Source organism: Penicillium samsonianum (assembly GCF_028829775.1).
Source record: "Penicillium samsonianum strain IBT 33392 chromosome Unknown utg000001l_segment0_segment0, whole genome shotgun sequence".
Lineage (NCBI taxonomy): Eukaryota > Fungi > Ascomycota > Eurotiomycetes > Eurotiales > Aspergillaceae > Penicillium > Penicillium samsonianum.
Window position 1 is genome coordinate 1,000,996 of NW_026643259.1, and position 26,474 is coordinate 1,027,469.

Consider the following 26,474-nt stretch of genomic DNA (forward strand, 5'->3'; position numbering starts at 1 on the left):
GCAGGTCCCAAAATGTTGGGGAAAGAGAAAATCTGGGGAAATGGGAAACGCACAGACACCGAAGGCGTTGATTTGTTTCATTCGCCGCTCGGATCTCTCGGCCAGTCAGCGCACATGAGCGCCAAAATTTTCTTTTTTCTTTTTTTCCTTTTTCTTAAAATTTTTTTTTTCAACGTCATTCAGCATCTGGGGAACGGTACTTGGCCTATTCCGTCTCGGACTGCTCGGCTCACTGAGCTGAAAGACAAGCCAAGGGGGCAACTTTGGACACCTATTATCGGCATGCTAGGCATCGCCCAGTACTCCTATGTTGTACGGTGAGTGAATTATTCTCCAATACAGGTACCATGTGCAACTAGCCGATGCCCTAGACTTGGATCTACGGGGGCCGCTAAGGAAAAATTATCCCGCAAATTTCACCGATGGAGTCATCGTACATAGCGATCTGCGTCCTGAAATTTCAGTGGTGTATAGTGTATTTATTGATCTGAGATTTTACTGATCTGATATTGATATTCATGATCCTCAGATCGGTATATATCGTGCAGTATAATTATGTATAGAATTGCATTTTATAGCACTTTGTACAACGTAACCATTTGACGTCCACGGGTACTTCCCACCTAAAACACTGAAAATGAAAAATGTGTTGCACGAATTGCTGTTCTCTGGAAATAGAAAGTGGACACGGGCCGGTGAATGATGCAATTGTTGGAGCAGTAAAATACCTTTTTCTCTTAGTATTCTGTACTCCATAATACATCGTGTGTATTTTAAAATTTTCTACTTCCAGCTCATTCCTATAATGCCTAATGCCTAATACCTATGTTGTAATCCAAATGCCTCAAATGATCAGAATTGCGCGACACCTGACGTGCTCAAGAAATGGCCCCTATTGCGGTGTGTGATTACAAGGGATAATAACGTGAGTTATACTGTGCATTGTAACGAGATCTGGACACTCGATGATCCTGAAATGAGAGGTTTTCCTACATTTCCTGGGGGTAATGGAAATCCTCATTGGTGGCTAAGGCAGTTTCTGTTACGTCTTGCTAGTCACTAGCCCCAGTCAGATGACCTTGGTTGCCCAGTGGACAATTATCTAAAAGCGGCCAGAGTTATGGTCGTCTGGGGAAGAATCAGGGCCAATCACTTTCCTTAACCAGATCACAGGGGTGGTTTGAGGACACGTGCGGGTGCTGACACAGCACCTAAAATGGAAATATCTCTGGCTGTTACACTCCGATGACGAAGGAAATGAGGGATAAAATGAAAATTCAAAAAAATGAAAATTCAAAAATGCAAAAATAATAATAAAAAATAAAAAATACCCCCACAGCACCTTGTGACTGGATGTCGTGCCTGGATCTGGAAATGACTCCAAAAAGGTCCGGACTATATAACATGAAAGCCCCCGCTGTTTGTTAGGCTCCATAGCAAATTTTGCAACTGGATGGAGTTTTCATAGTCACTACAGCATAGACTGTTTATACCTCTATACTTCAGATCTACTCTTAATATTCACAAACCAACCATGTCTACATCAAATTACCGCGTTGTCGAGCCGCACCCTTCGGTGCCCCATGCCGGCCGCCCAGCCGTCTACACCGGCCGTGGAGGATGCGGGAATATCGTCAACCTGAAGAATACCAAGACCACCGACTCGCGCAGCGCAACCGGTCCCGCCTCTCTCGCCCGCCTCGACTCCCGTGTCCCAACAACCTTCATCTCCGGCCGCGGTGGTGCCGGCAACGTCCACAGCAGCAGCGAACGTGCCATCTTCAGTTTCGACGAAGAACTCGAACGTGATCTGCGCCAGGCTGCCCCCGTCTACCACGTAGGACGTGGTGGTGCCGGTAACACAATGTACCGCGACGACTGCAGCAATTCCAGCCTCAGTCGCAAGTACTCTGCCGCCAGCACAGCTACCAATTCCAGTACTGGTTCTGTGGCTGATCGTGCCCGTGACATTGCCCGTCGTGGTCTCGAGAAGGGTTGGGGCAAGCTGAAGGGTACTGCCTAGATGCATTACTCTTCTTTTCTACACTGCTCGTCCCCGCGAAATCAAATATCAACATCAACGACATAACGACAACCAAAAAGTTTCTTGCCTTTCTCTTGACCACTTCTCATTTTTAATCATACGGGAATTCCACCGGATTACCCAGACCGAAACATCAACATCGAGGACAACAACCCATTGATACCCTCTTCTTACCTGTGTTTCTTTCTGCATGTGTCTGCGAGATACCCCAACTTCCAATTCTCAATCATCATCCACACGTCTTCCTCGCAAGGAAACCCTCATCTCTTTGATTCGCATTGAACCACTCTTCACTCAAACATGGACAAACCGGCGCTTTGTGTTCTTTGTGGTTAATTTGCGCCTCTGGCCAGACCACACCTGCATCACACGCCAGGTTCTGGAAACCGGGCTCTCTTTTCTACGGAGTAGTTTCATTCAACACATTACCCAAGATCGCGCCATCGAACAACAATTGTCTGGCTGCATCATTCTCGGAGTTCCCCTTTATTGTCTCATTGTGTCGCAACTTTCCTGTGTTTCTTTTCCTGTTTTCAACATATTCCCCCCATATCGCGCCACTTTGAGCTACTACTTCCTAGCCATGGGTTTAACAATGAATATTACATGCTTGGGATCTTCCCTGGCTGGATACATCTCAACAAAATATTTCCAATTACATCATTGTAGTAGTAGATTCGTATGTTAAGACGTGCTTGTTGTCATAGGTTCCACTCATGGCGAATCTAGACTTGCACATCAAAGGTTATACATAGAAAAGTCTTGCACAAAGTAACTATGCTTTTTTTCCCTTTTTTCTGCCGTCTAGCTAAGAAACCGAGGAAGGGGGAGAAAATATCTACAAAAACAGACATCTAAAAAAGCTAACTGAGAAGATAACTGAGAAGACATTTAAAAAAGACATCTAAAAAGACTACCTCAGAAGACTACCTGAGAAGACTACTAAAAAATATTTGACAAGGCCGCATAAGCGGCCAACTATTCTTGTGTCGTAGAGTCGAGTCGTAGTGTAATGTTGGACCCGCGGATAGGCGATGACAGCCGGGGCAAGATATTTTGTTGGGATGTCCCCGGATGTCTGGAGAAAGGTATTCTTTGTGGTTTATGGGCTGGAATATTCTACTGGCTTTGTAATTATTTTCTTTGTTTCTCTTGTCCATGGACAAATGTTCTTGATTTGGTTTGCCATTCTATATTTTTTTCTTTGGTGTTTGTTCTGAATTCTAAGTCCACCGCCATTTGATAACTACGTGGCGATATAGTTATGTATTCTGTTTGATTACTCATGTATCTTTACATAATATGTATCATTAAGGCAAGCAAGCCTTGACAAGACAAAAATGAGATTCCTTTGTATAAAACAAAGAAATTGCCTCCCACGCTTACCAAGTGAAGCCCATCCATTTGTGTCCGGGTATGTCGAGTACACATGACCAGTTGAGTCATATAAATGGGAGGCGAATTGGAGAATGAACAAATGTATCTTCATTATTATTGCCCCTTATCCAAAGGTAGAATGAAGATTGAGCGCCACTCAAAGATCTCTAATTAGACTGCATACATATATCTATCGAGGTAATTCAGTCAAGCTACGCAGATAGGATAGAAAATATATGGCGAGAACTCGTGTATGCAGGTATGTCCGAGTAAAATTATGTCTAGAGTAGAACCATCCCCAAGACGCAAAAGAGACTGTATTTGCAATAAAGTCAGAGCCAATGCCAAGACGACATGAGCTGGATAGGAAATTGGAAACTGGGGTATCAAGAGTCCGGGATGCGACTCGGATTTGTGATGTTGGTCGATCACTTCTTGGTATGCACTACTAATTGCATGATGATCGATCCAGGTTGACAAGATCTGTTTCTTGTGTTACTTGTTCTGGGGATTGGAGATGGTGCCTTAGGGATCGTGTTGGAGGCAGTGGATGTGATCAGTCCGAGAGCACCATGATATCAAAGACTTTTGCCATAGGCAAGTTCTTTATGCGAATCGCTTGTGGATCACCTCGGGATCCTCGTGCCATTCGTCTGCGCTTACCCACATCTAGAGAGTATTTAGTTAGTTGTGATGCATTGGCATGAGGGAGGGATTTGCATACCTTTCTAAACGTGCTTAGCCCGGCAAGAATGCTACCACCAATCCACGTGGTGTACTTGCGCTCAGCAGGCGCAGAAATGCGGATTTTCATGTCCTCGACTGCTAGTTTTTTGATCTCGCGCATCAACCGATCAGGGAAGTTCTTGCACAGTGTTGAACCTCCAGAAAGCACAATATTGAGGTATAGGGATTTTCGCAGGTCGAGATCTGTGCGAGTTATGGCGTCCTGCACGATCTGGTGCACACCGGGATACTCGAGGCCGATGAGCTCGGGATCGAAGAGGATCTCAGGCGCACGGTAACGTTCTTGACCGATCTTGAGAGGTAAGTTCATTAGCATTGTTGTAACCCCATGACGGACCGTATTCCGTAGACAATGCATACCTTGATCTTGTGACCGTCCGGAAGAGCGTAGTCCATCGCTTTAGCATCAGACTTGTGGTAGCTGTTCATCCACTCCTTCTCTTCCCGCTTCGGATCCAGCGACACGTAGCACACCTTCTCCTTAATCATCCGCACCACCTCCTTCTCAGCGCTAGTGTGCAGCACATGCCCAGCTTTCCGCAGCAGCAACTGCATTTGTTCCGTAACATCACGCCCAGCAACATCAATTCTCCGAATACTGTTCGGAATGGCGAAACCCTCGAAAACAGGCACCGCGTGGGAGACACCATCACCAGAATCCAAGACGACACCCGTGGTCCGGCCAGACGCATAGAGCGACAACACGGCCTGAATCGACATGTACAGGGCCGGCACGTTGAAAGCCTCGAACATGAGTTGGGCAGCGATATCACGGTTGGCGCGCGGGTTCAGCGGTGGCTCCGTGAGCAGGACGGGGTGTTCTTCGGGGAGGGTCTTGAGTTCGTTTTCGTAGACGTAGTGCCAAATCGATTCCATATCTTCCCAATTCGTGACAATGCCGTGTTCCAGAGGATACCTGATCTTCAACAGTCCGCGGAGTTCTTGTGCACGGGACCCGATGAACGAGTCTCCTTCCAGACCACCGGCCATCACCCGTGGGTGCTTGGGACGACCGACAAACGACGGGAAATAACATGATGGAATCTCCTCTCCGGCGAAGCCTGCTCGGATTGTGCCACTGCCATTGTCGATGACAATTGGCACGTTGTGAAGAGTTGCCTCAGCCATTGCGGGGAGTGTGGTGTGGATGGGAGGTGAGGTCGGATAAGGACAAGCGCGGGTATAGACGGCCTCTCGGCCTAGAATGGGCGACTCGGAGGATCAACGGAGTGGAAGTCGAATTGAAGGCGCATATAATGTTTCGGTGGTTGGGCGTTGATGTTCTTGTCACTGATTCAGGAGTGGACGCGAAGCCGCAAATCCGCAAATCGGGAATTGTCAACAAGGAGCTTGGGCCACTCTTAGTCCACGCCTGGTAAATTGGACTTGCAGCGATAGAATTGAAGTTTAAAGAATTATCATAATACAAGAATAGACGGCCGCTTATGCGGCCTTGTCAAGTATTTTTTGGTAGTCTTTTATGGTAGTCTTCTCAGATCGTCATTTTAGATGTCATTTTAGTGGTCTTTTTTGGTAGTCTCCTCAGGTAGTCTTTTTATACGTCTTCTCAGAAATTCTTCTCGGTAATGGTTGAGAGGGTTTAGAAAGTAATTGATTTTCTTCATGGTCTATCAGATGAGACTTCGACATCTACTCAATAGACCGAACAGACCGAATTCGGACCGATTGCTTGATCGATGCGTATTTCAATTTCATAAAACGTCATAATTCGTGATAAAAGGCAGCTCCCAAGCCCATTGTTCAGTCAAGAAAAGCGGATTGGGGGAAATCGGTCCTCGTAGGTCACCAGAGGGGTTCCTTTAGTCCAAAAAGCTTAACTCGTCAGACATACTTTCCGCAAGATTTGTATTTCCAGGTCGCATAGACAATACCTCAGCTTTCTGAGTCTCTGCTCTGCTAATTGCACTGCCCACATCCCTGATCAGAGGTCAGCCAGACTGCCCGAGTAGACAAAGGAGGATAGATCATTTACTTGACCGAACTACTAATCACGTAGTTCCCTTCCTCTAGCTCATCAGCCAGTTCCTGTTGGTGATTATCGGCAAGATCGGGATTTGGGACCACAATCAAGGGCACACCCAAACGGAGTCCTGCCAAAACAGTCCCACTTCCTGTAAGATGGTAAGTGGATCAAGGCCTCACATACTTGATACGTGAAATAGTGAGTATCATACCGGCGTGGCAAATGATTAGGCCGCGCTCTTGATCAAGAGCCTCTCTTTCCACGGTCATCATCATTTGGGCCTCAATGCTCGGCTGGAAGTCGAATCCCCCAAGGGTGATACCGTGGTGGGGCTGGTCACTGTCGATGAAGTTCTGGAAAAGTTCCTGGCCATCTTTACCGTACTGAATAAGAAGATGGGTGTAGCCACGTTTGGATAGAGTCTCGAGGAATTGTGAACTAAGTATTTGTTCAAGTAGTTTATGAAAGGAAGCCGTGGCCCCCACAGTCACAAAGCATAGCTTCATCGTGGAGATGTTGTTGAGTTGAAGTAGGCAGAGAAATCAACCTTGGAAGGTTCTCTGGCAGTCAATTATCATCCTCACATAAGGGACTTGTAAATTGATGCATTATCGAGATGAAAGAATAGTCCAAAGATCAAGATGCAATCATATACCATGGTATCACGTGTGGATGGACAACGCTAGTCTGAATTTGGAATAGCGTACGGCGGTGAACCTCGCAAAAGTGGAAGCGGAAAACATCGTGGTTGAGATCCTGTCCCTACCCACGCTATACCCTTAACAATGGCTTCAGCAGCTCGGTTCTTGACTCGCCCGGCCAGGAATATGGTCCAGAGGGGCCTCATGGCCCCCTCTGCTCGGTACTTCTCCGCCTCGCCGCTCAATCGCGTCCAGGATGACCCCGTGATTCCTCCTCCGCCGAAGGAACTCAAAGCGGAGGATTTCCCCCAATGCCTGAATACTCAGTTGATCTCTTGACCAAGGAGCAGCGATCAATGTACGATATGATGTCTCCCGAGGAGCGCGCGGCATTCGACGAAGAGAACACCCGCATGGTTGCCGAATTTAACGACCCCGGGAAGCGCGCCGCGGCCTTCGAGGAACTCGAGCAGAGCATTCTAAAGATTGATAAAGAAGAGGATCTCCGATTCGAAGAGATTCGCCGCCCCCGTCGGGCTGGTTTCTGGTCTGAGGATGAGCCTGACGACTTGGTGAATATGCTCGAGGATGGAGATGAGGAAATCAATGACGACGAAATCACGTCCATGGCACACGCAGAGATGGAATTGCACCGTGAAATGAGAGAATATGCCCGCATTACAGCATGGGACATGCCAATGCTGAGCAGTAAGATCAATTGCTGATAAAGACTACACTTTCCATACTGACCTTAAACTACAGAGCTCGCCAAACCATTCACTCTTCCTCCCCCCACCCACGTCCTCCGCTTCCGCTACACTACCTACATGGGTGAACAGCACCCGGCTGAGCCCAAGGTCGTCGTGGAGCTTTCATCCCAAGATCTGACCCCCAAGTACCTCACCGAAGCCCAGCGCCAAACATTCCTCAAGCTGGCCGGTACGCGCTACAACCCGCAGACCGATATCATCCGCATGTCGAGCGAGAAGTTCGGCTCGCGTGCTCAGAACAAGCGCTACCTGGCCGATCTCGTTAACTCGATGATCAAGGAGGCCAAGGAAGGTGACGCCTTCGCCGATATCCCGCTCGACCTCCGCCACCACAAGTACAAGACCAGACTGCAATTCCCCGAATCCTGGAACATGACCGAAACCCGTCGGAGTCAGCTGGCTGCGCGCCGCAAGGAGCGTCTATCTGCCGAGGAGACGCGAGCTGCCCTTGTGGACGGTAATTCGGTTGTCTCTGATGCTATTAAGGCTCTGCCTTCGCTCAACCCTGCTCTCCAGGCCAAGGCTGCTGACGAGCGGGAGCGCGTTGCTGTCAAGGTTGGTGCGCGGAAAAAGGTGGCTCGTCGGTAATAGATGTTCGTCAACTGTATATTGGGTGTGTTTGAGAAGCTGTTGTCAGACATTTGCGAGGCGCGGGCGCATATTTCAGGATTTTTGGCATCTTTTCTTTCGATTGTACTATAGTCATTTTATTCCATGCATTGGCGGCTCGCTGTTACTCCGTTCCTTCTTGTAGTTCGCCCCTTGACTTACCACCCTACGAGTATGCTATTTTCTACGGAGCTCTATTCCAATGCTCACAAGCATGTAGATACTACTGGAGAATCGAAAAGGCAATGGAAAAAAAAAACAACAACGCCTTTAATTTGTGATAGATATCTGCCAAGACCAAGGGAGTAGTCAGCAGAACCAACTGCAACCCCCGATATCAGCCAACTTCAGTCTCATCTGTACTCGAACCAACAACGACATCCTATCCATGCATGACAGATGGGACAAGGCCTTGCTGCAGTTCCAGGACTGAAAATAAAAATCACAAATTGAAAATCACAAACTCCATATGGGCACATATCTTCCATATCATCCAGGCCCATCAACGGGTGTAACAAATTCCCAAACCCGCGCAAAAGAAACACAAAATAAAGCAAAAAAAATAAAGAAACTAAAAACAAAGTATCTCGAAGAAAATAAAAATGTATCCGCAATTGCCTCCCACCTCTCACTCATGGTGTATTGTCGTCTTGTTGTATGTCTGGACCATTTTCCATGCTTGTGGGTATAGTCTTGTCTTTGTGGTATGATATCGCATAATTTTATCTGGTAGGTTGACATCGAAAGGAAACCACGTCGATGCACCAGATCTCATAAGTGCACGGAAAAAGATAAAAATGATCAGTGAGTGGTAACATGCAGGGAGTCATGAGTACCACACCCCAGGCCAGGCATGCCTGAGTGAAAGTTTTCAAACGATCCAATTAGCTGCTGTGGTGGCTGTTTGAGTAAGGTCCAAACATGTGCGCAATGTTCTCGACAGGAGGCGAAGTGCGCTTGAGAATGGGACCTCCAATGGCACCCCAAGTGACACGGGTGTCGGCCGAGTTTAGGGGCACGTTGTCGGTAATCTGAAGATCTCCAATCTGGGGAGTGGAAGGTCCATAGTTCACCTGAACGGTAGCATGAGAGCCACTGGAGTCTGACTGCTTGCGAGAAGGAATATCACCACGAGTGAAAGCACCGAAGTTCGACTCGTAGGTCACGGCGGGCTCCTTGGGGAGCATGACGCCGCCATCAGAAGAAGGGTTCGAGCTGTGTTGGTACATGTGGCGAGGCTGGACACGGTGGTGGAGTTCAACCGGCTTGTTCGAGGCATCTTCGAACACATCTTGGTTACACTCGGTCAGCTCATTGAGCTTCCAGTACGCATTCCGGTTGTGGGAGTTACCGTCATCCAAAAGAAATTGGTGGGCAGCCATGGGAGCAGCAACATGACCAGTAGCTGAGACAGTGATTGGAACCGAGGCCGGAACAGCGGCCGGGGTAGTCGGAGTGCAAACTTGGTTGCCGCCAAATCCGTGAGATCCATAATCGTAGCTGGCTGGGGCGGATTCCATGCCGGGGGAACACTCGCCGCTGCGCTCGCCATCACGCTCGCCGCTAATGCCATGACGAACAGAGCCCATGTTTCGGTTACGGCCACCCCGCTGGGTACCTTTCCAGTTGTTGCCATGATGTCCATTCGGGGCCCCGTTGCGACCTCCTCGATGCTGATTGTGATTACCAAAACCACTGTGGCCTCCACGGTTGGCCGGTCCGCGGGGAGGGGACTTGTTAAACTGGGGAGGGGACTTATTCAGCTTTGGGTTCGCATGGATAGTGGACATTTTGCTGGCGCAGCTCTCGTTGGTGGGCGAAGCTGGGGATGGCAGGGCCCGCATGGGCGGCTGATCCGCAATGGTAAGCTGTGGACGGTTTTGGCTTGGGTGCAAAACACTAGCAACGTTGTACTTTTCGCGGTACCAGCGGGGAATATCGCGGAGACCAAGTTTCTCAATCATGTGCATCTCAGTGGGCATTTCATGCTTATACAGACAACCTATGCGACACAGCGTCAGTCAAGACCTCATGGGGTCTCGGCCGTCAAGCCAACTTACCTTGCTGAGAATAGTCACACTCGCCATGACGAATCCAGTATGAGCAGTACTCCTTCTTGGAACTCGGAGCCTATGTCGAAAAAGTTAGAAACATGAACGAAAACATGCCAGGAGCGCTCAAGCATACATGCTTATTGCCCGTCTGGGGATTCTTTGCATAAAAGGTTGGTGCAATTGGAGACAGTCCACTAGTAGGAGTGCCTTGGCCAGCAGGTCCGCTAGCGCAGTCGATTCCCTGGAAGAGAATGGCTTGCGCAGATGCCCGCATGGGCTCAGGGACATTTTTGTTGGTGATAATTTGCAGCAAGAGGCTGTGCATATCAGGCAAAGGTTCCTTCCCAACCTCACGCTCAGAGGACTGGGTAACCCCGTCGACAGTCCAAGGTTCAGGACGTTGGGGAGCCAGGCCACAACTGGTCATACCCTGGGTTTCTCCAGCATTGAGGGTGCGAGAGACACCACGGATGGTGACATTAGTGGGTAGCTCATCGACAGCCACAAGGGGGGTCAAGGTCCCATCAGGGCGGGTACAGAAAAATTGAGGGCGACTAGGAGTCGCCATCTTGACAAAAGGCAAATCTCAAGATAAGAATGAGAGATTGAAATAGACAAGATTGTGCAATAAGAATGGTCTGTGTGATACAGAAAGGAGGAAGAGGGATGAAGAAGGAAGGTTGTGGGAAGAGGACGTTTGTGGGAGAAGAGGGTTATGGGAGAGGTGACAAGCAACAGAAGGGGCAGGTGACAGGTGACAGCCCTGGGAGGTGACAAACAAGACAACACCTGGGCAAATTGGGATGAAGATGAGATGAGAAACTGAAGTTCGGGGGAAACACAATCTCATATATGGGAGAGCCTTTGAGATTGTGCTAATTATCTACATATCAAAGAGACATCTGAGGTTAAACCACTCCAATGAACTAGACTATCCTAGATTCAATAGATATACTGCGTACACTAGGTACACAATGGGGGTTTATCTATCTTTAAGCTCACAATAAGATTCCCATGGAGACAAAGAAACCCTGGGCTATCAGATCAGGAAATGAAGGTACGGTATTGCAGATCATATGGAGACATCGTTTCTCTGCATATCAAAGATCAGAAGAATCTAAAACAGTGTATGAATAGACTACTGAAAGGCACGAATAAGCTGTGTACCATTCGGAGTCCAATGCTTTTGGCTTGTAAAGGCATCGTGAACGTGTGCCTTGGCAGGGTTGACCGGCTGCCTGAAGAACATGCTTAGTCCAATTCTAAACTTGATCTTCCACGCTGCTTCCGCGTGTTCCTTGCCTTAAGATGCGCTCATATCAATGCTATGCATGTTTAAGGCTTCCCAATAGTCATTGTCTTTGGTGTTGTGTCCACAGGTAGAGGGCAGGACAAGAATGATCCCAGCCCATACCCCTGCCACGCCCAGTCAAAAACACTGAAGTCTTAATCTATGAGGATAACACAAGTATTTTGTCTCTTAATCTATTGCTATAGGCATGTGCGAGGAATCTTCCCTCCCAAGGATACTTCTTCGACCCGACTCATCTCAATACCAGCGTCCTTGGCTACCTTACGTCAATCATATCACCTCTAGAACTACAGTACACATCTTTCTGTCGATATACTAAGAGTAAATACTAGTCATTTCTCTTCCATATTTAGGAAAACAAGAATAGTCGGCCGCTTATGCGGCCGTGTCAAGTCTTTTTTGGTAGTCTTTTATAATAATCTTCTCAGATGGTCTTTTAGATGTCTTTTTAGATGTTTTTTTTTCGGTGGTTATTTTTGGTAGTCTTTTCAGATGTATGTTTTTATAGATATTGTCTCCTCCTTCTCAGTTGTTAGCTAGGCGGAGAAAAAGGGAAAAAAAGCATGCTTTGTGTTCGAGACTTTTCTATGTATAACCTTTAACTTGTATTGCTTGTTTGAAAATAGGACAAAGTGCATTCAGTTGGCTGCCACCACAACCCATCCAACCTGCGAATAGCCCAAACAGATAGAGATATTCAGAGCCATAAAACCAAAATCGATCACAGAAATAAACAGAAAACATAACAAAAATGAAACAAATATCCTTTCGTGCTGTTCTCCTTTTCTGCCATGTCGGATGCCGTTCATAGCTGCGCTCAGGTCAAGGCCCCGTGACTTAGCTTGACCTAACTCGACCGTCCAAGCCAACGACTATTGGCTGCAGAATACAATCTCCCAAAGTTGAAACACCTTTCCAACCGACAATACACCAAATCTAGCATAAATTCCAACCAAAATAAACACCTTCCATAGAAACAAAAACAAATGAAATGACAAATTTTCTCAACTGCGATTCTGCCGAGGCTATCCTGGCGACCTTGGCCTATGGTATGCTCCACTCCTATGGCTCATCCCAGGAACTTGACAATTAGGCCTCTTGCTTGAGCTGGACCTCTTGCTTGGGCCGGGCCTCTTCCTTGAGCTGGACCTCTTCCTTGAGCTGGACCTCTTCCTTGAGCTGGACCTCTTCCTTGAGCTGGACCTCTTCCTTGAGCTGGACCTCTTCCTTGAGCCGGGCCTCTTCCTTGGGCTGGACCTCTTGCTTGGGCTGATCATCTTGCTTCAGTTGGGCCTTGAATTCCTGCATTTGCAGACTTTCTTTCATTTTACGTCTCCGTGCTCGTGCTCGGGATTGCGAGTTGATTATATCTGCGTTCTTCCGTTGGTGTTCTCGTTTCGTCGCCTTAATTTTGTCTGCGTTTTTCCGTTGGTATTCTCGCTGGTATTCTCGGCTTCTCGACTTCACTCTGTCTGCGTTTTTCTGTTGGTATTCTCGTCGGTATAACTTGAGTCTGTCTTTGTTCTTCCGTTTGTATTCTCGTTTGTACGCCTTCACTCTGTCTGCGTTTTTCTGTTGGTATTCTCGTCGGTATAACTTGAGTCTGTCTTTGTTCTTCCGTTTGTATTCTCGTTTGTACGCCTTCACTCTGTCTGCGTTTTTCTGTTGGTATTCTCGTCGGTATAACTTGAGTCTGTCTTTGTTCTTCCGTTCGTATTCTCGTTTGTACGCCTTCACTCTGTCTGCGTTTTTCTGTTGGTATTCTCGTCGGTATAACTTAAGTCTGTCTTTGTTCTTCCGTTCGTATTCTCGGCTTCTCGAATTGAGTCTGTCTGCGTTCTTCTGATAATATTCTCGGCTTCTCGACTTGAGTCTGTCTGCGTTCTTCTGATAATACTCTCGACGGTACGCCTTGATTCTATCTGCGTTCTTCCGTTGGTGTTCTCTTTTTTGAGATTTGATTCTGTCTGCGTTCTTCCGTCGCCATTCTCGCATGTACAGCCTCTTTCTCTCTTTTCTCTCTGCATTCTTCAAGTCCAATTGTGGGCATGATGCGCTGAGCCCGGTGGATGGTCGATGAACTTTGCTGGAAACATTCTGGTATGCATCGTAGAACCGTTTCTTTTCTTCGGTAGCTTCGCCCACATCCAAGGCATTGTTCATCTCTTGCTTCAATTGCAACAGGTCTCCTGTCAGATCAGATGGGAGCTAGCATCAAGTTAGCTGGGCTATAGTTGTTGAGGCCAGTGTATGCTTACTATCTCACATTCAGAATGCTCCCCCAAGCAATGGCCACAATTGGAAGAACTTCCATGGGTAATTTGGCAGTCCAGTAACCTCTCGCCGGGCTTCAGTTGCTTTCCCCATTGCTTGAAACATACGAGGCAGAGCTGGCCTTGTGGCTTTGTGCCTGAAGACTCAGGGGAGCTCGGAGTACGTGGCTCTTCTAAAATATCTTTGGAATCGAAGGGGGTGAGATTGCGCTTAGAGTCAGAATGGTCAAAACTGGCCGTCGGCTCATTTGGGTCAATTTTGGGCGCCAATGGCATCTCAGTATCCTCGCAAGATGGCTCTTGTTTGACACCAGCAGCGGAATTCCATTCGCTCATGCTAGCTGCCAAATCAGGGTCAGGCTTTTCAACCTTGATACATGGCTCAATTGGATCGACCTTGGGGGCCAATGGCATCTCAGTATCCTCACAAGATGGATGTTGTTTGATACCAGTAGCTGCCTTCTGGTCGTCAAGACCAGTTGTCAAATCAGAATCAGGGTTTTCAACCTTGATCGATGACTCAGTTGGGTCGATTGTAGGGGCCAACGGCATTTCAGTATCCTCGCAAGATGGATCTTGTTTGACACCAGTAGCTGCCTTCTGGTCTTGAACAGCTGCCAAATCAGAATCAGGTTTCTCAACCTTGATCGATGGCTCAGTTGGATCGATTTTCGGGGCCAAGGGCATATCGGTATCCTCGGACGATGGTTTTTGATCGACACCAGTAGCGGCCTTCTGGTCTTCAAGACCAGCTACCAAATCAAGGTGAGGTTTCTCAACCTTGATCAACGACTCTTTCGCTACGTCATCCATATAGCTGTTAATGTGTGCTCTTTTCATAGGGGAAATAGCTTTTCTATGGTTTCGCAGACTAACCTTGTTCATCATCATCATCTGGCGTTTTGACTGGAGCATCTCTAGCTCGAGGCTGAATGATGTTTTCCGAGATGCCAGGCTCCTCGAACTCCTGTGTGGTCTTGGGCATCACTTGCGGTGTAGCATTGGGGTCTTGCTTCATCTCTCCGAGCCCCTGCTTAAGGCGATGCTTTCGCTGATGATGCTTTTTGGGGGGATCCATGTTGTGAACCCGGGTTGATGAAGGTAGGGAATGAGGGTGTGTGGAGTGATGAAGAAGAAGGATGTCCGTATGCCCGTCTTTGTTTCTTTAAATATTGGTTTGTTGCTAGTCATGCCACGACTAACAATCCTCTTGGATTGCATAGTGAGATTCTTGCAGCTGGATTGTGTAGCAGCTTTTTCAACTGTAGACGTCTGCCTGATTGGATTGCTTTCTGGTCGTGTACTACGTATGTACCTGCATCCAGGATACAATACAGTAATGTGTTTGCTCAAAAGTCCATAAAAACCAAAGGAAACAAATCTGAAGAACTAAAAGTTATCTATATCCCTGGATATCTCTACTTTCTACTTTTCGGCAATGCCATCGCCTTGTATCAAGATGAACCTACTTGTTCTACATGCAATATTGTAATCATACAACTTCAGGTTGATCTCTCTCAATCTAACAAAACAAAGCTGGGTATCTTTCGCTCATAATGCCCATAACGCCCTTTTTTCTTTGGTTTTTTCTTGGGTCTTTTGGGGTTTTCCCTATTTCCCTTTTTTTCTTTTCAAAAGACAACTCCTCCCAATGCAAATTCATACACTGACAATGTACACAAACAAAAAAATAAAACAAAACAGAAAGAAAAGAAAGAAAGAGAGTAGCTGGAGCTCATCTCACACGGTGAACCCAAAGTAATCCAAAAATGCCCTTACTGGGGCCACAGCAGCAGAACTTTGAGGTGAGACTTACGACACAGCACCTGCCTCTGTCAAATCAATGACATCGGCACGGCTCGCCCCGCCAACTGAGGGGGAGGTGAGCTGAATCTGAGGCTCCGGCTGAGCCGCAAGCGAAGCCTTCTTGCGCTCATCCCGAGCGGTTCGCGCAACCGCTTTAAGAATACCCTGAAGGTATTTCTTCGCCCCCAAGATGAGGGACGGGGCCTCCGCGCTCTTATCCAGCGCCTCTAGCATGCGGCTGATTTGCACGCCTGATTGCAGGTGGGGGCAGGCCCGGCGACCTCCCCAGTGTGCCAGACCGCACAGGCCACAGAACTCGACGCCGGCGAGACGGAGTGGGCAACGCCCAGGGACATGGCGTTGTTGGCAGGCCACACAGGGCGGGAAAACACCTTGGGCACTGTCGGTGCCTATTGGTGCCAATGGCGGCGGGGAATCAATGCGGCGGAATGTGCGTGCTGCTGTGGAATCATGTATATCAACAAAATGTGGCTTTATGCAAGCAATAAGAAACGATAGGGTAGAAATTAAAACCAAAAAGAAAAAGCAGTAACTAGAATGTGCATGGAATTGGAATGAATTAGTTCTTACCTCGCAGTTCTGCGTACACGTCAGGCGCAACTGCGACATCATCTACAGTACCCATTTGCACAGCTCCAGGCTCAGACTCCGTCTCCTCGCCCCCATTTGCAGGGCCCATTGCCTCACCTTCGTGCTCGGATTCGGTCCCAGTATCGTCGCCATCCTCTGGCTGCTGGAACTCATAGTCGTTGTCAGCAGCGCCCTTTCGCATCTTGCTATGCGGCTTTCGGATGGGACTAGGGTTCTCATCGTCGTCGACTCCTTCGATGACGGTACTGTAGCGGGGTGCACCGCGCTTTCTTTTACCGCGACCAAGACCCTCAGCTTGACGGTTAGCCTCCTCTTGCGCTTCACGCTCACGCTCCTGCAAGATTTTTTCCCACGCCGTAACATCCACAGGGGTATCCTCGGTCTCAGTCACTTCTTCAAGGCTACCTCGATCCTTTTGCCACACCCGGGCGAAGTTAAACTGCGCCTGCTCTTTCGTACTTCCCTCGCTGGCCACTTGCTCGGCCTGCTCGGCCTGGCTACGGTCCAACAGCTTGTCAATGGAGGGGATATCGTAAGTAATGTCTGCCGAGTCATCATCATTGAACAGTGCCTGCGCACCATGCTTGAGGATTGACTCCAAGTCCTCCTCATCTTCATCGGCTTCGATGCGATCGATAAGTACGTGATCAAGCGCCATCTTGGTTTTACCTTTCTGCATGATTTTTTCCTCCACTGACGCTCGCACTACCAGGTGGAACACAAGAACGGTATTCTTCTGCCCGATTCGATGGGCACGCGATAGAGCTTGCATGTCTTGCTTTGGATTGAAATCAGGATCCATGATAATGACCGTATCGGCAGTGGCGAGGTTGATACCAACACCACCCGACCGTGTCGAAAGCAAGAAGGCAAAGAAGGGGGAATCCGGCGCGTTGAACTGGTCGATCTGCTGTTGTTTCTCTCTCGAGGACAAATTTCCATCCAGGCGACGGTACTGGAGTCCCAGACCAGTGAGGAAGTCTTCAACGATGTCGAGGTTCTCTAAGAATTGACTGAAGATGAGGACGCGATGTCCACGCCCTTGAAGCCGCGGTAGCATCAAGTTCAGCAACCGAAGTTTTCCGGATGCTTCGACTAAACGCCGAAGGGAAAGTCGGGCATCCATGGTTTGCTCTTCAATGTCCCGGTTGTAAATGAACGGGTGGCAGAGACACTTCCGCAACTGCATGAGGATATTGTTCAAATTATGACGCTCTGCTTTCTTCAACTGCCCAGTTTGCTTCTTGCAAATGGCCTTGATGAGCTGCGGGTTCTTTTGAAGAATTGATTTGTACAGCTTCTTCTGCACAACGGACATCGAAATCGGGATGATGATTTGCACCATCGGGGGGAGGAACGGCAGGACCTCTGCCTTCGTTCGACGCAGGAGACATGGCCGAATCATGTCATGGAGCTCGCGGATGGCTTCCTTATCGAGGGCTCCTCCGTATTGGGCCTCCAACTTCTCGGCATTATGAGTTGGATCGATGAATTGAACCAAATTGAACAGCTCTCTGATATTATTCTGAAGCGGTGTGCCAGTGAGCAGCAACTTGAAACCGAATTTCATGCGACGAAGACGCTCATACAGCTGGGTCTTGTCATTCTTCAGGCGCTGGCCTTCATCAACCACCAAGCCGGCCCAGTTAACACTAGACAAGACTCGCTTGGCCCCATCATCGGCCATGCTCTCGTACGAAGCAATGACCACATGACAACATAGAGTGCCATTCTTGTGGAACATCTCGTGATCCCTGGTCATCTCGCGAGCCAACGCACTGCCATAATAGGTGACAACCCGGACGTCCGGCGACCAGCTCTTGATCTCTCGGCGCCAGTTTGGCACAGTCGCATTTGGGACAACGACCAAGAATGGGAAACAGTCCAGCTTTTCGATCAATGCGGAGAACAAGGTGATGACCTGGATTGTCTTTCCGAGGCCCATATCGTCGGCAAGGATAGCATTCTTTTGCTTGAAGAACATGTAAAGCAGCCAGTTCACGCCATCCATCTGATACTCCATGAGCTCACCACCGGTCACCAATGCAGGCTGAGCGGTCAGAATTAGGCTCTGGTCAAACTCCTCACTGCGAGCATCTCTGAGACGGCTTCGAAGATCTTTTGGCTTCGGGGGGTGGATATCCTCTCGGAGAACTCTGTCGATAAGGGCAGTCTGGAAATCCTCCCAACGAGCTATGTCGGTCTGACTTGGGGATTCTTCCCAAACTGAGTCTTCGTAGGGCAACCCTTTGTACTTGACATATGCCCGCTTAACCATCTCGGCGTTTGCTCGATCCTCTTGAGATTCGGGCTCGCTGTGATATTCCACATCAAAGATAATGTCCACTCGCAGATTGTTTTCGGGGACAGCTTCGACTGTTGTCATGATCGGTTTGGTGGATCTGTCCGATTTGAGGAACGCCTTCATCTGGCCGGCGGGAGCCTTGGACCAGACCCAGTCTCCAGTCAACCAGGTGACACGGAAGTAGGACATCTTGTTCCACTTGACGAGATATTCTTTATCGATCTCTGGAATCATTTCAACCAATCGCGGGACGAGTTTGACTTCGGAATTCTTTGGTCTCCAAGCAACGATCACGTGGATTGGGTTGGCTCCAGGGGGGATTCAGAGCATTCGTTGCACTGCCAATAAGCAGGATCAATGTCGGCACGGTCCCTCTCTGTCATGTTTGGTAGATGCTGGACATGGAAGGCTCGCTTGCAGCTATGACTGCCACCAAGGCATCTGATGAGGACATTGTCGACATTGTTGACACGGGACATATCGACGTGGGTAATCGGATCTATGCCATCGTTGGCTTCACGCAATTGTTGCTCAGTCTGGGAAGAAAGAGTCTCTCGCAAAGGCTGCGCCATGGGCCCTTCATCTCTGCACACGGCACAGTGGCCTAAATGAGGCTTCATGTCATGCTCTTGGTGCTTGATCCCCAAACACCGACTGCATTGGAGAATGAAATCGCCCTCGTTAACCTTGGTGACCAAGTGCTTTCGGCTGCTTCGATCGCCAAGACAACCTTGATGGTATGACACAGTACAACCTTGACAGAAAACCAAAGACCCTTTTTCGATGTCATGATCTTCATAGCCGCATTGGGCACATGACTGGCAGTGGCACAGTCTGAACTCATTATCATCTGGGAGTTCACGGAACTGCTCCCTCGCGCCCGAGAACTTTTGCTTAGGCTGCTCAACTTCGCGCTCGGAATATTCGTCGTCTTCAAGGCGTTCTTTCATGTTGCGCCGACGGGTTTGTCGCAGGCGAGATGATGCTCGTTTGCCTGTATCGGAGGCAGAAGACTGTTCGGACCATTGACGGGTACGTTGCTTTCGGCCCTTCTGCTGTACACCTCTTCTCAGGTAGCGGCGTTTGGTTAGAGGATCATCCTCATCACTGGACTCCTCTGAGTCTTCAATCTGCACGCTGCTGCTTGCTTCACGGCGGCTTTGATGGTCGTTATCGTCGTCCTCATCGCCACTGCGGAAGAAATGATCGTATGAGATTGGTGGTCCACGCCGTTGGCGCCTTCGTGCAATTCCCCAATCCATGTCTGAATCATAGTCTGCAGGACCATCTCCACCTGAGTAAACGAGATCTGAAATGGGTTCATGGTCCATTGCCAGGGGATCAGGGCTCTGTGAGTCGCGATTGAATTCACGCAAAGCCTCCCGTCCGTTCTTGAGGCTTTTCAATTCTTTGATGGTCATCTAGTGAAAGTCATGGTCAGTTGAATGGAGCTTGAGATTGATTGATTGATTGATTGTGTTCACTTACAGTTTGACGTTCACCACTTTTGAGTCTCACAATGAGCTTTGGCTCGTGCATATCGACTGCAAGAATGCGATGAATCTCGAAGTGACCGGGCAAATACTCATAGTCCTCAGGGTTGTTAACCGCTGGGACGATTATCTCAAAAGAGATGGTTGATTCATGTGAGTTTCCAGTGACATGTTGCACTGGCTGAAGGGCATTTTTGGAACCCTCAGGTGGGATGATAGGAGGAGTCGTGAGAGAGGAAGCGCTCTGGAATTGCGCTAGCAATTGTGCAGCCATCGCATCAGGATCATCAGACCCTGGAGAGTTGTCTCTAGATTGAGACATGGTGATTTTCTGATCAGAAGCAGAATCAGAGAATGAAGATGGAGCCGTAGGAACCGCACATGCGGCTCCTACAGTTGGAGATCGAAGTCAAATGAACTGAGATGAGGTTGGAACGATGGTGGAATTGAAGACAGCCAAGCAAGCCTTGCGTTGATTGGATGTCAAATGAAAGATGAGTACGAAGGTACAGGGACAGGGACGAAGGGAAAAGAGAGAGAGAATGAATGAAGATCAGGAAGGAAAGAAGAATGAAGTCGAAATCGACAAGACTGCGCATACACAAAGATCGCGTTAGGGCGCGTTTGAACTCCGATAACGATAAGCTCGGTGGCGGGCAGACGCCTATCGCGCAATCGATATTGAAGTCTGCGGAAAACGGGAAACAGGAGAACCTACGAAGACGGAACTTCTTCGCAATGCTCAGCACTATCTCAAGAACGGGCTTGAATAGTCTTTCAAGAGTTATCAGTTCCTCCCATTCTACAGTCTTGGCTATTCGGCATGCATCATTGAATTCAGCAATTGGAGAGGGTATTCGCAGATCTCAGACCGCAGACAGAGATAATCGTCGCGGCAACGAGTCTCGCTTTCCTAAGCGCGAACGACAATACGAGGGGCAATACGCAGCGCGACAATACGAGAGATCAGGTGAATCAAATTTCAATAGCCGTCAAACAAACGGAGCGCGACAGGACTACGGAAAATCAGACCAATCCAACTTCAACGACCGTCGAACAAACGGAGCGCGACAGGACTACGGAAGATCAGACCAATCCAACTTCAACGACCGTCGAACAAATAGGGCGCGGCAATATGAAGAAGAAAAGCCCGAGAGATCAGGATTCAACTCTAGCATTCAACGAAATTATGGCCAGCGTGAGCGAGAATACGGAGCAAAGAAAGCCTGGACATCAGACGGTGTAGGTCGTAAAGACTATGACCGCCGACAATCGTCATGGAATGACACCTCCCCATCCCCACGACAAAGCCGAAAGGAAGAAAAGTTTGAGTTCGACGAGGATGAGTTCATTCGTTCTGGTGATTTCCGAGGACTTCCCCGTGAACATCAATCCCGATTCCAATCCCGATTCCAATCGCGCACACAAGATGGTCCATTCACACAATCGGGCCGAGGAAGGCCTTCGATGGACGAACCACGGGAGAAGGAGCCAGCAAGACCTAGGGCTCACCGGGTCACGCACAGCATGCCAGAGCGGGTGAAGGACAACGTCAAAGTGCCGGATACAATCCCCTACACTACACCGGCATCTGAGTTCATTTACGGCACCAGTGCCGTGGAGGCGGCGCTACGCTGCAGTCGGCGTCAGCTATACAAGCTCTATATCTATCAGAGCACGGAGGAAGAGCTAAGTGCAGCAAAGGTCACAATCCGCAAACTGGCATTGTCAAAGAACATTGCAGTAAAAATGGCATTTGCAGGGTGGGATCGACTCATGGACAAGATGAGTGCTGGGCGACCTCACAATGGGTGCATTTTGGAGGCATCCCCTCTACCAAAATTGCCTGTGCGTGGTCTCCAAGCTGTTCCATCTATATCCGAGGAGTATTTCCGGACGGAGCTTGCGCCACAAACCCGGGAAGAAGCTGCGGTAAATGGCACCGACGATCGTATCCGAATCCATCATCCTTCCCCGCCCCCGCATGAAACTGAACAACACCATCGATACCCAATTGTCTTGCTATTGGATGGAGTGGTCGATACCGGTAATATGGGCGCCATCATCCGCTCATCATATTTCCTGGGCGTCGATGCAATTGTTCTAGCTGGTCGCAACTCCGCACCATTGTCTCCTATCACCATCAAATGTTCTGCTGGTGCAGCAGAGAATATGCCTATTCTTCACGTGAAGAATGAAGTCGATTTTATTCAGCGATCCCAGCAGAACGGGTGGCGATTCTATGCTGCAGATGCACCACTTCCCGGCTCCATGCACTTGGATCACATCCCGGCTGATGGCGATCAAAGTGGGGCGAAATTGCCCATCACTACTGCGCCGAGTGTCATAATGATGGGCAGTGAGGCTACTGGATTGAGCTCGCATATCAAGTCGCATGCAAATGCAATCATCAGTATTCCAGGCGCCCGGCAGAGTTCCATCCTGGGCGTTGAATCGGATCCTGCCCGCATCGACAGTCTGAATGTGAGTGTCGCCGCCGCGCTACTGATGGAGAAGTTCCTGCGAACCCCCATTACTGTGGGTGAGATTGTCAAGAAAGAAAAGAACACGGAAAAGAACGTGGGAAAGGAGAAAATGTGGTAATTTGACTGTAAAATCTATGTATTCTAGCACACTGCATCTTTGTACAATAGCACATAATTGGAGTTTTTTGATTTGAAGTTCTTTGTTCTCGATTTGTTCTGAATTAGGGTTAACTACACCGCATCTTGAGGGAGTAATCGAGGAATCCTCCTCATTTTTGAGACTAATGACGTTTCATTCAAAGCAAAACAAAACCAAAGCTCAAAACATAGATCCACGCACATTCAGATAAAAACTTTCCGGTTGAGATATACCGAAACTCGTCGCCGAAGTCGGTTTGTGGGGAACAAAACCGGGATCTGCGGGGGAAGATCCGAAGTCTCTTTGAGAAAGTTCCTTAAGAAGTCAGTTCCCTTCAACCCTAACTCGAAGGTGTATGTATTTATATTTAGCTTGTGGACTCACTAGCAAATTATCACTCCATAGGAAGATCCCTGTCGCATATTCATCGAACCATCCCCACCATGATCCCAGAAAAACAGATCCCAACCACAGCATTCGTGGTTGAGAAGCCAGGAGCTCCTTTTGTTCTTCAAGAGGTTGTTCTTGATGAAGTCCGGACGAATGAAGTTTTGGTTGAAATGAAATATACCGGCCTTTGCCATACAGTATGTATCAGCCAATCCGCAATGAACTTCTCCAAGTAAACGATACTAACAAAATAACCTTAGGACATCGTCGTCCAACAGGGCGCAATCCCTATCGGTGATTATCCTGCCGTACTAGGCCACGAGGGTGCCGGAATCGTCCGTCGCGTCGGCAGTGGCGTCAAAGACAAGTCCCTCCAAGAAGGCGACCTCGTCTTCCTAAGCTTCAGTTCCTGTCACGAAGCATCATGCAGTCCCTGCAGCAAAGGCCGAAATGGATTCTGCGGCCAGGTGACACCGATTAACTTCGCCGGTGCTCGAGGTCTCAGCGCTGACGAGTCGCCCATCTCTTTCCCTGGTGGAAAGGGCCCAATCCGCGGCCAGTTCTTCGGCCAGTCCTCCATGAGCAAGCTGGCTGTAGTTGACGAGCGGTCGGTCGTCAAGTCTCCTTCGGGGTCTGGAGTCACGGTTGAGGACATGGCGGTCCTTGCCCCTCTTGGCTGTGGATATCTCACTGGTGCTGGCACCGTCTTCAATGTTCTCAAGCCCACACCGAAAAGTAGCTTTGCTGTTCTTGGTATGGGCGCTGTTGGGGTGGCGGCTATGTTGGCTGCCCGGTCTCTGGGAGTTGAAACCGTTATCGCGGTTGATATTGTTGACGCGAAACTCGAGCTGGCGAAGGCTCTTGGTGCATCGCATACGTTGAACACGAGGAGTGTATCGGACCTTGCACAGGGGCTGTTGGATATATTCCCAGATGGTGTTGACTGTATTCTCGACACCACGGGTGTAGTTCCTCTTCTCGAGGCTGCGGTCAAAGCTTTGGGCCATGAAGGTACCCTAGCTATTGTGGGTGTTGCTCGTGCTGGATCATCCCTCAATATCGATCCTTTGGCACTCATGATGTCTTGCAAGCGTGTTGCTGGTGTGATTGAGGGCTGCGCGAATCCCGCTGTGGTGAGTCTTTTTTTTTACAGTCTCTTGAGTCGTGGCTAATTTGTCGTCGTCGCTGTTTGTCCAGATTGTCCCACAACTGATTGATCTATATAAGCAAGGGAAATTCCCGGTCGATAAGCTTGCTAAGATCTATGCCCCGGAAGACTTTGAGCAAGCCATGGCAGATTTACACTCAGGAAGTGTAAGTGCTCCACAATCAATGTTTCGATGAGACAAGCTAACAGATTCACTTCCTGCAGGTTATCAAGCCCATCATCAAATGGGCAGACCTGTGATGCCATAACTCGAATATGTATATGAAGGCGCTTTTCACTAGGAGGTGGTTGGGATTGTTTTCTATAATTAGATCGTAGCATGTTTCTCTTCCTGTTCATATAGCGGCAAGTAAATCCCATAGTAAATGAACATCTGGAATTTCTGGGTGTGTATCACAAGCAAGTCCTACCTATAGCCCGATATTACATTACGCATATGTCTAACTAGACTCAGAAGGCACAGAGAGATTCTGATGCAGCTCCTTTCGCTGCACAGCACCAAAGCGAAGATTGCCGGCATCGAAGACCTAACCATCGTATTAGCTTATGCGACTGTGAACTCGCAAAAATATATCACTCACTGCATATATAGCCTTCAGGAAGGTATCCCCTAGAATGTCCATGGTCATAGTACCACGACTCTGGATACCTCCATAGACATAACCAGACTTAGCCTCAGCAAATCCTAGATCTTCCTTCTGCACAACAAATTGCTTATCACCAACAGCAAATGATATAACAGGCAATTTATCAGCCGTTGTGTTGGATGGAAAGATCCATCCCTGGCTGTCATTGTCATACTCTGCCCCGGGGATAGCATCATAAATGGCCTGACAAGTTTCATCATCCACCAACGCCAAGGTAGTCCCCGTATCAGCAATTGCCTTGTTCCCAGTCCGGGAAACCGACTTCCCATTCACCGTCGCCGAGGCAGAATCGAACATCCAAAACCCCTGACTGTTATCAACAGGCGTGTAGGTGATCTCTGCCTCAGCGGCCTTCACCGTGTCCTGATCAATATAACCAAAAGTATAGAACGACTCGCCCTTATCCGGCTCATCAGAATCTCGCCATGAGCCCAGCTTCGCGGTGAAGAGCTCAGCCGACTTCGGGATATCGGCCTGCGAGATCATATTCTCCACAGGCGTGCTCACTGCCTGAGGCTTGACGGTATTGATATTACCGAACGCAAGCCCCAGCAGCCCATCTCCAGCACCTTGTGCGAATTGATCAGACAATATATCAGCGACCTCAACAGCCTGGCCTTTGACCACTAGCCCGCCAATGTTGACATTATCGTTGCCGACCGTGCCAGAGGCAGAAGAGCCATCGCCGTACTTGATCTGCCATGTCGAGCCGTCTTTCTCTTTGAACGTGCTCGATTTGGTCGGATCGAAAACTGTGTGATTCTTGTTCTCTGATAAAGTCTTAGACGGTAACTCCGTGGACCAGACCTAGACAATCTTAGCAACCTTCACATCACACCGAGAGTAACGAAAGAAATTTACTTACCCACAGATCCGCAGAACCAGTATCGAAGTCCAAATTGAGCGTCTGCGCAGGTGTGCCAATACCAATTTCTGCAAGATACATCGAGTCATTCTGCACATCGTGGGCACCCACTTGCCCAACTTCATCGCTAACAGCGTCCTTCTTCTGCAGGACCTGCTGCAACCGAGCACGGCCTCCCACGGGCTTATTAGTGAACTGCCGGCCAGTTTGAACCATTGTGGTCCCGAGGAAATATGGGCCGTCCTTAGTTGGGGTGAATCGATACTTGCGCATGGCGTGCAAGTACGACTTCGTGCCAGACTTCTGGTAGTGCGGGTTCGCGATGAGGTTGATTCTAGTCATGGTGGGGTGTTTGGATTGTTATGATTTGAGAAGTTTGAGGATGGATTGCTAGAGCTTGGGGGCTCCTTAAGTATTTATGCTAGAATATGATCATGCAATGAACTGGGGTGTTTGAAACAAGCGTCGTCATGGCTTTTAAATAATGCGATGTCTAGCGAGGAGGCTAATCATTTGCCAGTTTAAGGGAGGCGAAGTCCAGAAACCTGCATTCCGTCATTGCGGATGACTTAGAGCTAGTGTTGTTTCAGCGTGATGGCGCCAGGTGGTATCCGATCTGCACGGTGATGCGGACTCCGGTCAGGCGGGGGATTTCTGAATATGCAGGGATTAGACAGGGATTATACAGGGATTATACAGGAAATATACGATAAGCCTTTGGAAGTAAAACGAGTAACTCTATTTCAATTACA

At 48.7% G+C, this 26,474-nt stretch overlaps 11 protein-coding genes across 11 annotated transcripts; 4 read left to right on the forward strand and 7 right to left on the reverse strand.

Moving 5' to 3' along the window:
• Nucleotides 1-1,534: 1,534 nt before the first annotated feature.
• Nucleotides 1,535-2,023, forward strand: N7471_000392 (DUF3602 domain-containing protein; the record flags this gene model as incomplete). Its single annotated transcript, XM_057273113.1, has 1 exon — nt 1,535-2,023. The coding sequence occupies one exon, from the start codon at nt 1,535-1,537 to the stop codon at nt 2,021-2,023; it is 489 nt and encodes a 162-aa protein (XP_057141292.1).
• A 1,589-nt stretch (nt 2,024-3,612) lies between these two features.
• N7471_000393 (actin-related protein ArpA) lies at nt 3,613-5,446 on the reverse strand. The gene is made up of 3 exons (XM_057273114.1): nt 4,529-5,446; nt 4,146-4,460; nt 3,613-4,090 (listed from the first exon to the last, which is right to left on the reverse strand). The coding sequence occupies exons 1-3, from the start codon at nt 5,294-5,296 to the stop codon at nt 4,028-4,030; spliced, it is 1,146 nt and encodes a 381-aa protein (XP_057141293.1). The 5' UTR covers nt 5,297-5,446; the 3' UTR covers nt 3,613-4,027.
• Nucleotides 5,447-5,988: 542 nt separating this feature from the next.
• alg13 (N-acetylglucosaminyldiphosphodolichol N-acetylglucosaminyltransferase catalytic subunit ALG13) lies at nt 5,989-6,658 on the reverse strand (the record flags this gene model as incomplete). Its single annotated transcript, XM_057273115.1, has 3 exons — nt 5,989-6,106; nt 6,162-6,300; nt 6,364-6,658. 3 exons carry the CDS (start codon nt 6,656-6,658, stop codon nt 5,989-5,991), a joined length of 552 nt encoding a protein of 183 aa, XP_057141294.1.
• A 446-nt stretch (nt 6,659-7,104) lies between these two features.
• Nucleotides 7,105-8,151, forward strand: N7471_000395 (mitochondrial 37S ribosomal protein mS35; the record flags this gene model as incomplete). The annotated part of the gene is made up of 2 exons (XM_057273116.1): nt 7,105-7,501; nt 7,556-8,151. The coding sequence occupies 2 exons, from the start codon at nt 7,105-7,107 to the stop codon at nt 8,149-8,151; spliced, it is 993 nt and encodes a 330-aa protein (XP_057141295.1).
• Nucleotides 8,152-9,056: 905 nt separating this feature from the next.
• On the reverse strand, nt 9,057-10,794 carry N7471_000396 (uncharacterized protein; the record flags this gene model as incomplete). Its single annotated transcript, XM_057273117.1, has 3 exons — nt 9,057-10,174; nt 10,233-10,302; nt 10,360-10,794. 3 exons carry the CDS (start codon nt 10,792-10,794, stop codon nt 9,057-9,059), a joined length of 1,623 nt encoding a protein of 540 aa, XP_057141296.1.
• A 1,833-nt stretch (nt 10,795-12,627) lies between these two features.
• On the reverse strand, nt 12,628-14,889 carry N7471_000397 (uncharacterized protein; the record flags this gene model as incomplete). The annotated part of the gene is made up of 3 exons (XM_057273118.1): nt 12,628-13,746; nt 13,920-14,611; nt 14,688-14,889. 3 exons carry the CDS (start codon nt 14,887-14,889, stop codon nt 12,628-12,630), a joined length of 2,013 nt encoding a protein of 670 aa, XP_057141297.1.
• A 734-nt stretch (nt 14,890-15,623) lies between these two features.
• On the reverse strand, nt 15,624-18,768 carry N7471_000398 (Zinc finger PHD-type; the record flags this gene model as incomplete). Its single annotated transcript, XM_057273119.1, has 2 exons — nt 15,624-16,078; nt 16,209-18,768. The coding sequence occupies 2 exons, from the start codon at nt 18,766-18,768 to the stop codon at nt 15,624-15,626; spliced, it is 3,015 nt and encodes a 1,004-aa protein (XP_057141298.1).
• A 56-nt stretch (nt 18,769-18,824) lies between these two features.
• N7471_000399 (uncharacterized protein) lies at nt 18,825-20,349 on the reverse strand (the record flags this gene model as incomplete). Its single annotated transcript, XM_057273120.1, has 2 exons — nt 18,825-19,955; nt 20,023-20,349. The coding sequence occupies 2 exons, from the start codon at nt 20,347-20,349 to the stop codon at nt 18,825-18,827; spliced, it is 1,458 nt and encodes a 485-aa protein (XP_057141299.1).
• A 248-nt stretch (nt 20,350-20,597) lies between these two features.
• N7471_000400 (RNA methyltransferase, TrmH family) lies at nt 20,598-22,631 on the forward strand (the record flags this gene model as incomplete). The annotated part of the gene is made up of 1 exon (XM_057273121.1): nt 20,598-22,631. The coding sequence occupies one exon, from the start codon at nt 20,598-20,600 to the stop codon at nt 22,629-22,631; it is 2,034 nt and encodes a 677-aa protein (XP_057141300.1).
• Nucleotides 22,632-23,095: 464 nt separating this feature from the next.
• Nucleotides 23,096-24,450, forward strand: N7471_000401 (NAD(P)-dependent alcohol dehydrogenase; the record flags this gene model as incomplete). Its single annotated transcript, XM_057273122.1, has 4 exons — nt 23,096-23,239; nt 23,303-24,175; nt 24,240-24,356; nt 24,415-24,450. The coding sequence occupies 4 exons, from the start codon at nt 23,096-23,098 to the stop codon at nt 24,448-24,450; spliced, it is 1,170 nt and encodes a 389-aa protein (XP_057141301.1).
• Nucleotides 24,451-24,650: 200 nt separating this feature from the next.
• On the reverse strand, nt 24,651-26,064 carry N7471_000402 (pepsin-like aspartic protease; the record flags this gene model as incomplete). Its single annotated transcript, XM_057273123.1, has 3 exons — nt 24,651-24,737; nt 24,792-25,664; nt 25,723-26,064. 3 exons carry the CDS (start codon nt 26,062-26,064, stop codon nt 24,651-24,653), a joined length of 1,302 nt encoding a protein of 433 aa, XP_057141302.1.
• Between the last annotated feature and the right edge of the window lie 410 nt (nt 26,065-26,474).

Coding starts and splice junctions, on each gene's coding strand:
- N7471_000393 (XM_057273114.1), bottom strand. CDS start 5,296: ATGGCTGAGGCAACTCTTCACAACGTGCCAATTGTCATCGACAATGGC. Junction 4,461..4,528: donor CGGACGGTCACAAGATCAAG/GTATGCATTGTC, acceptor TTACCTCTCAAG/ATCGGTCAAGAACGTTACCG. Junction 4,091..4,145: donor GGCTAAGCACGTTTAGAAAG/GTATGCAAATCC, acceptor AATACTCTCTAG/ATGTGGGTAAGCGCAGACGA.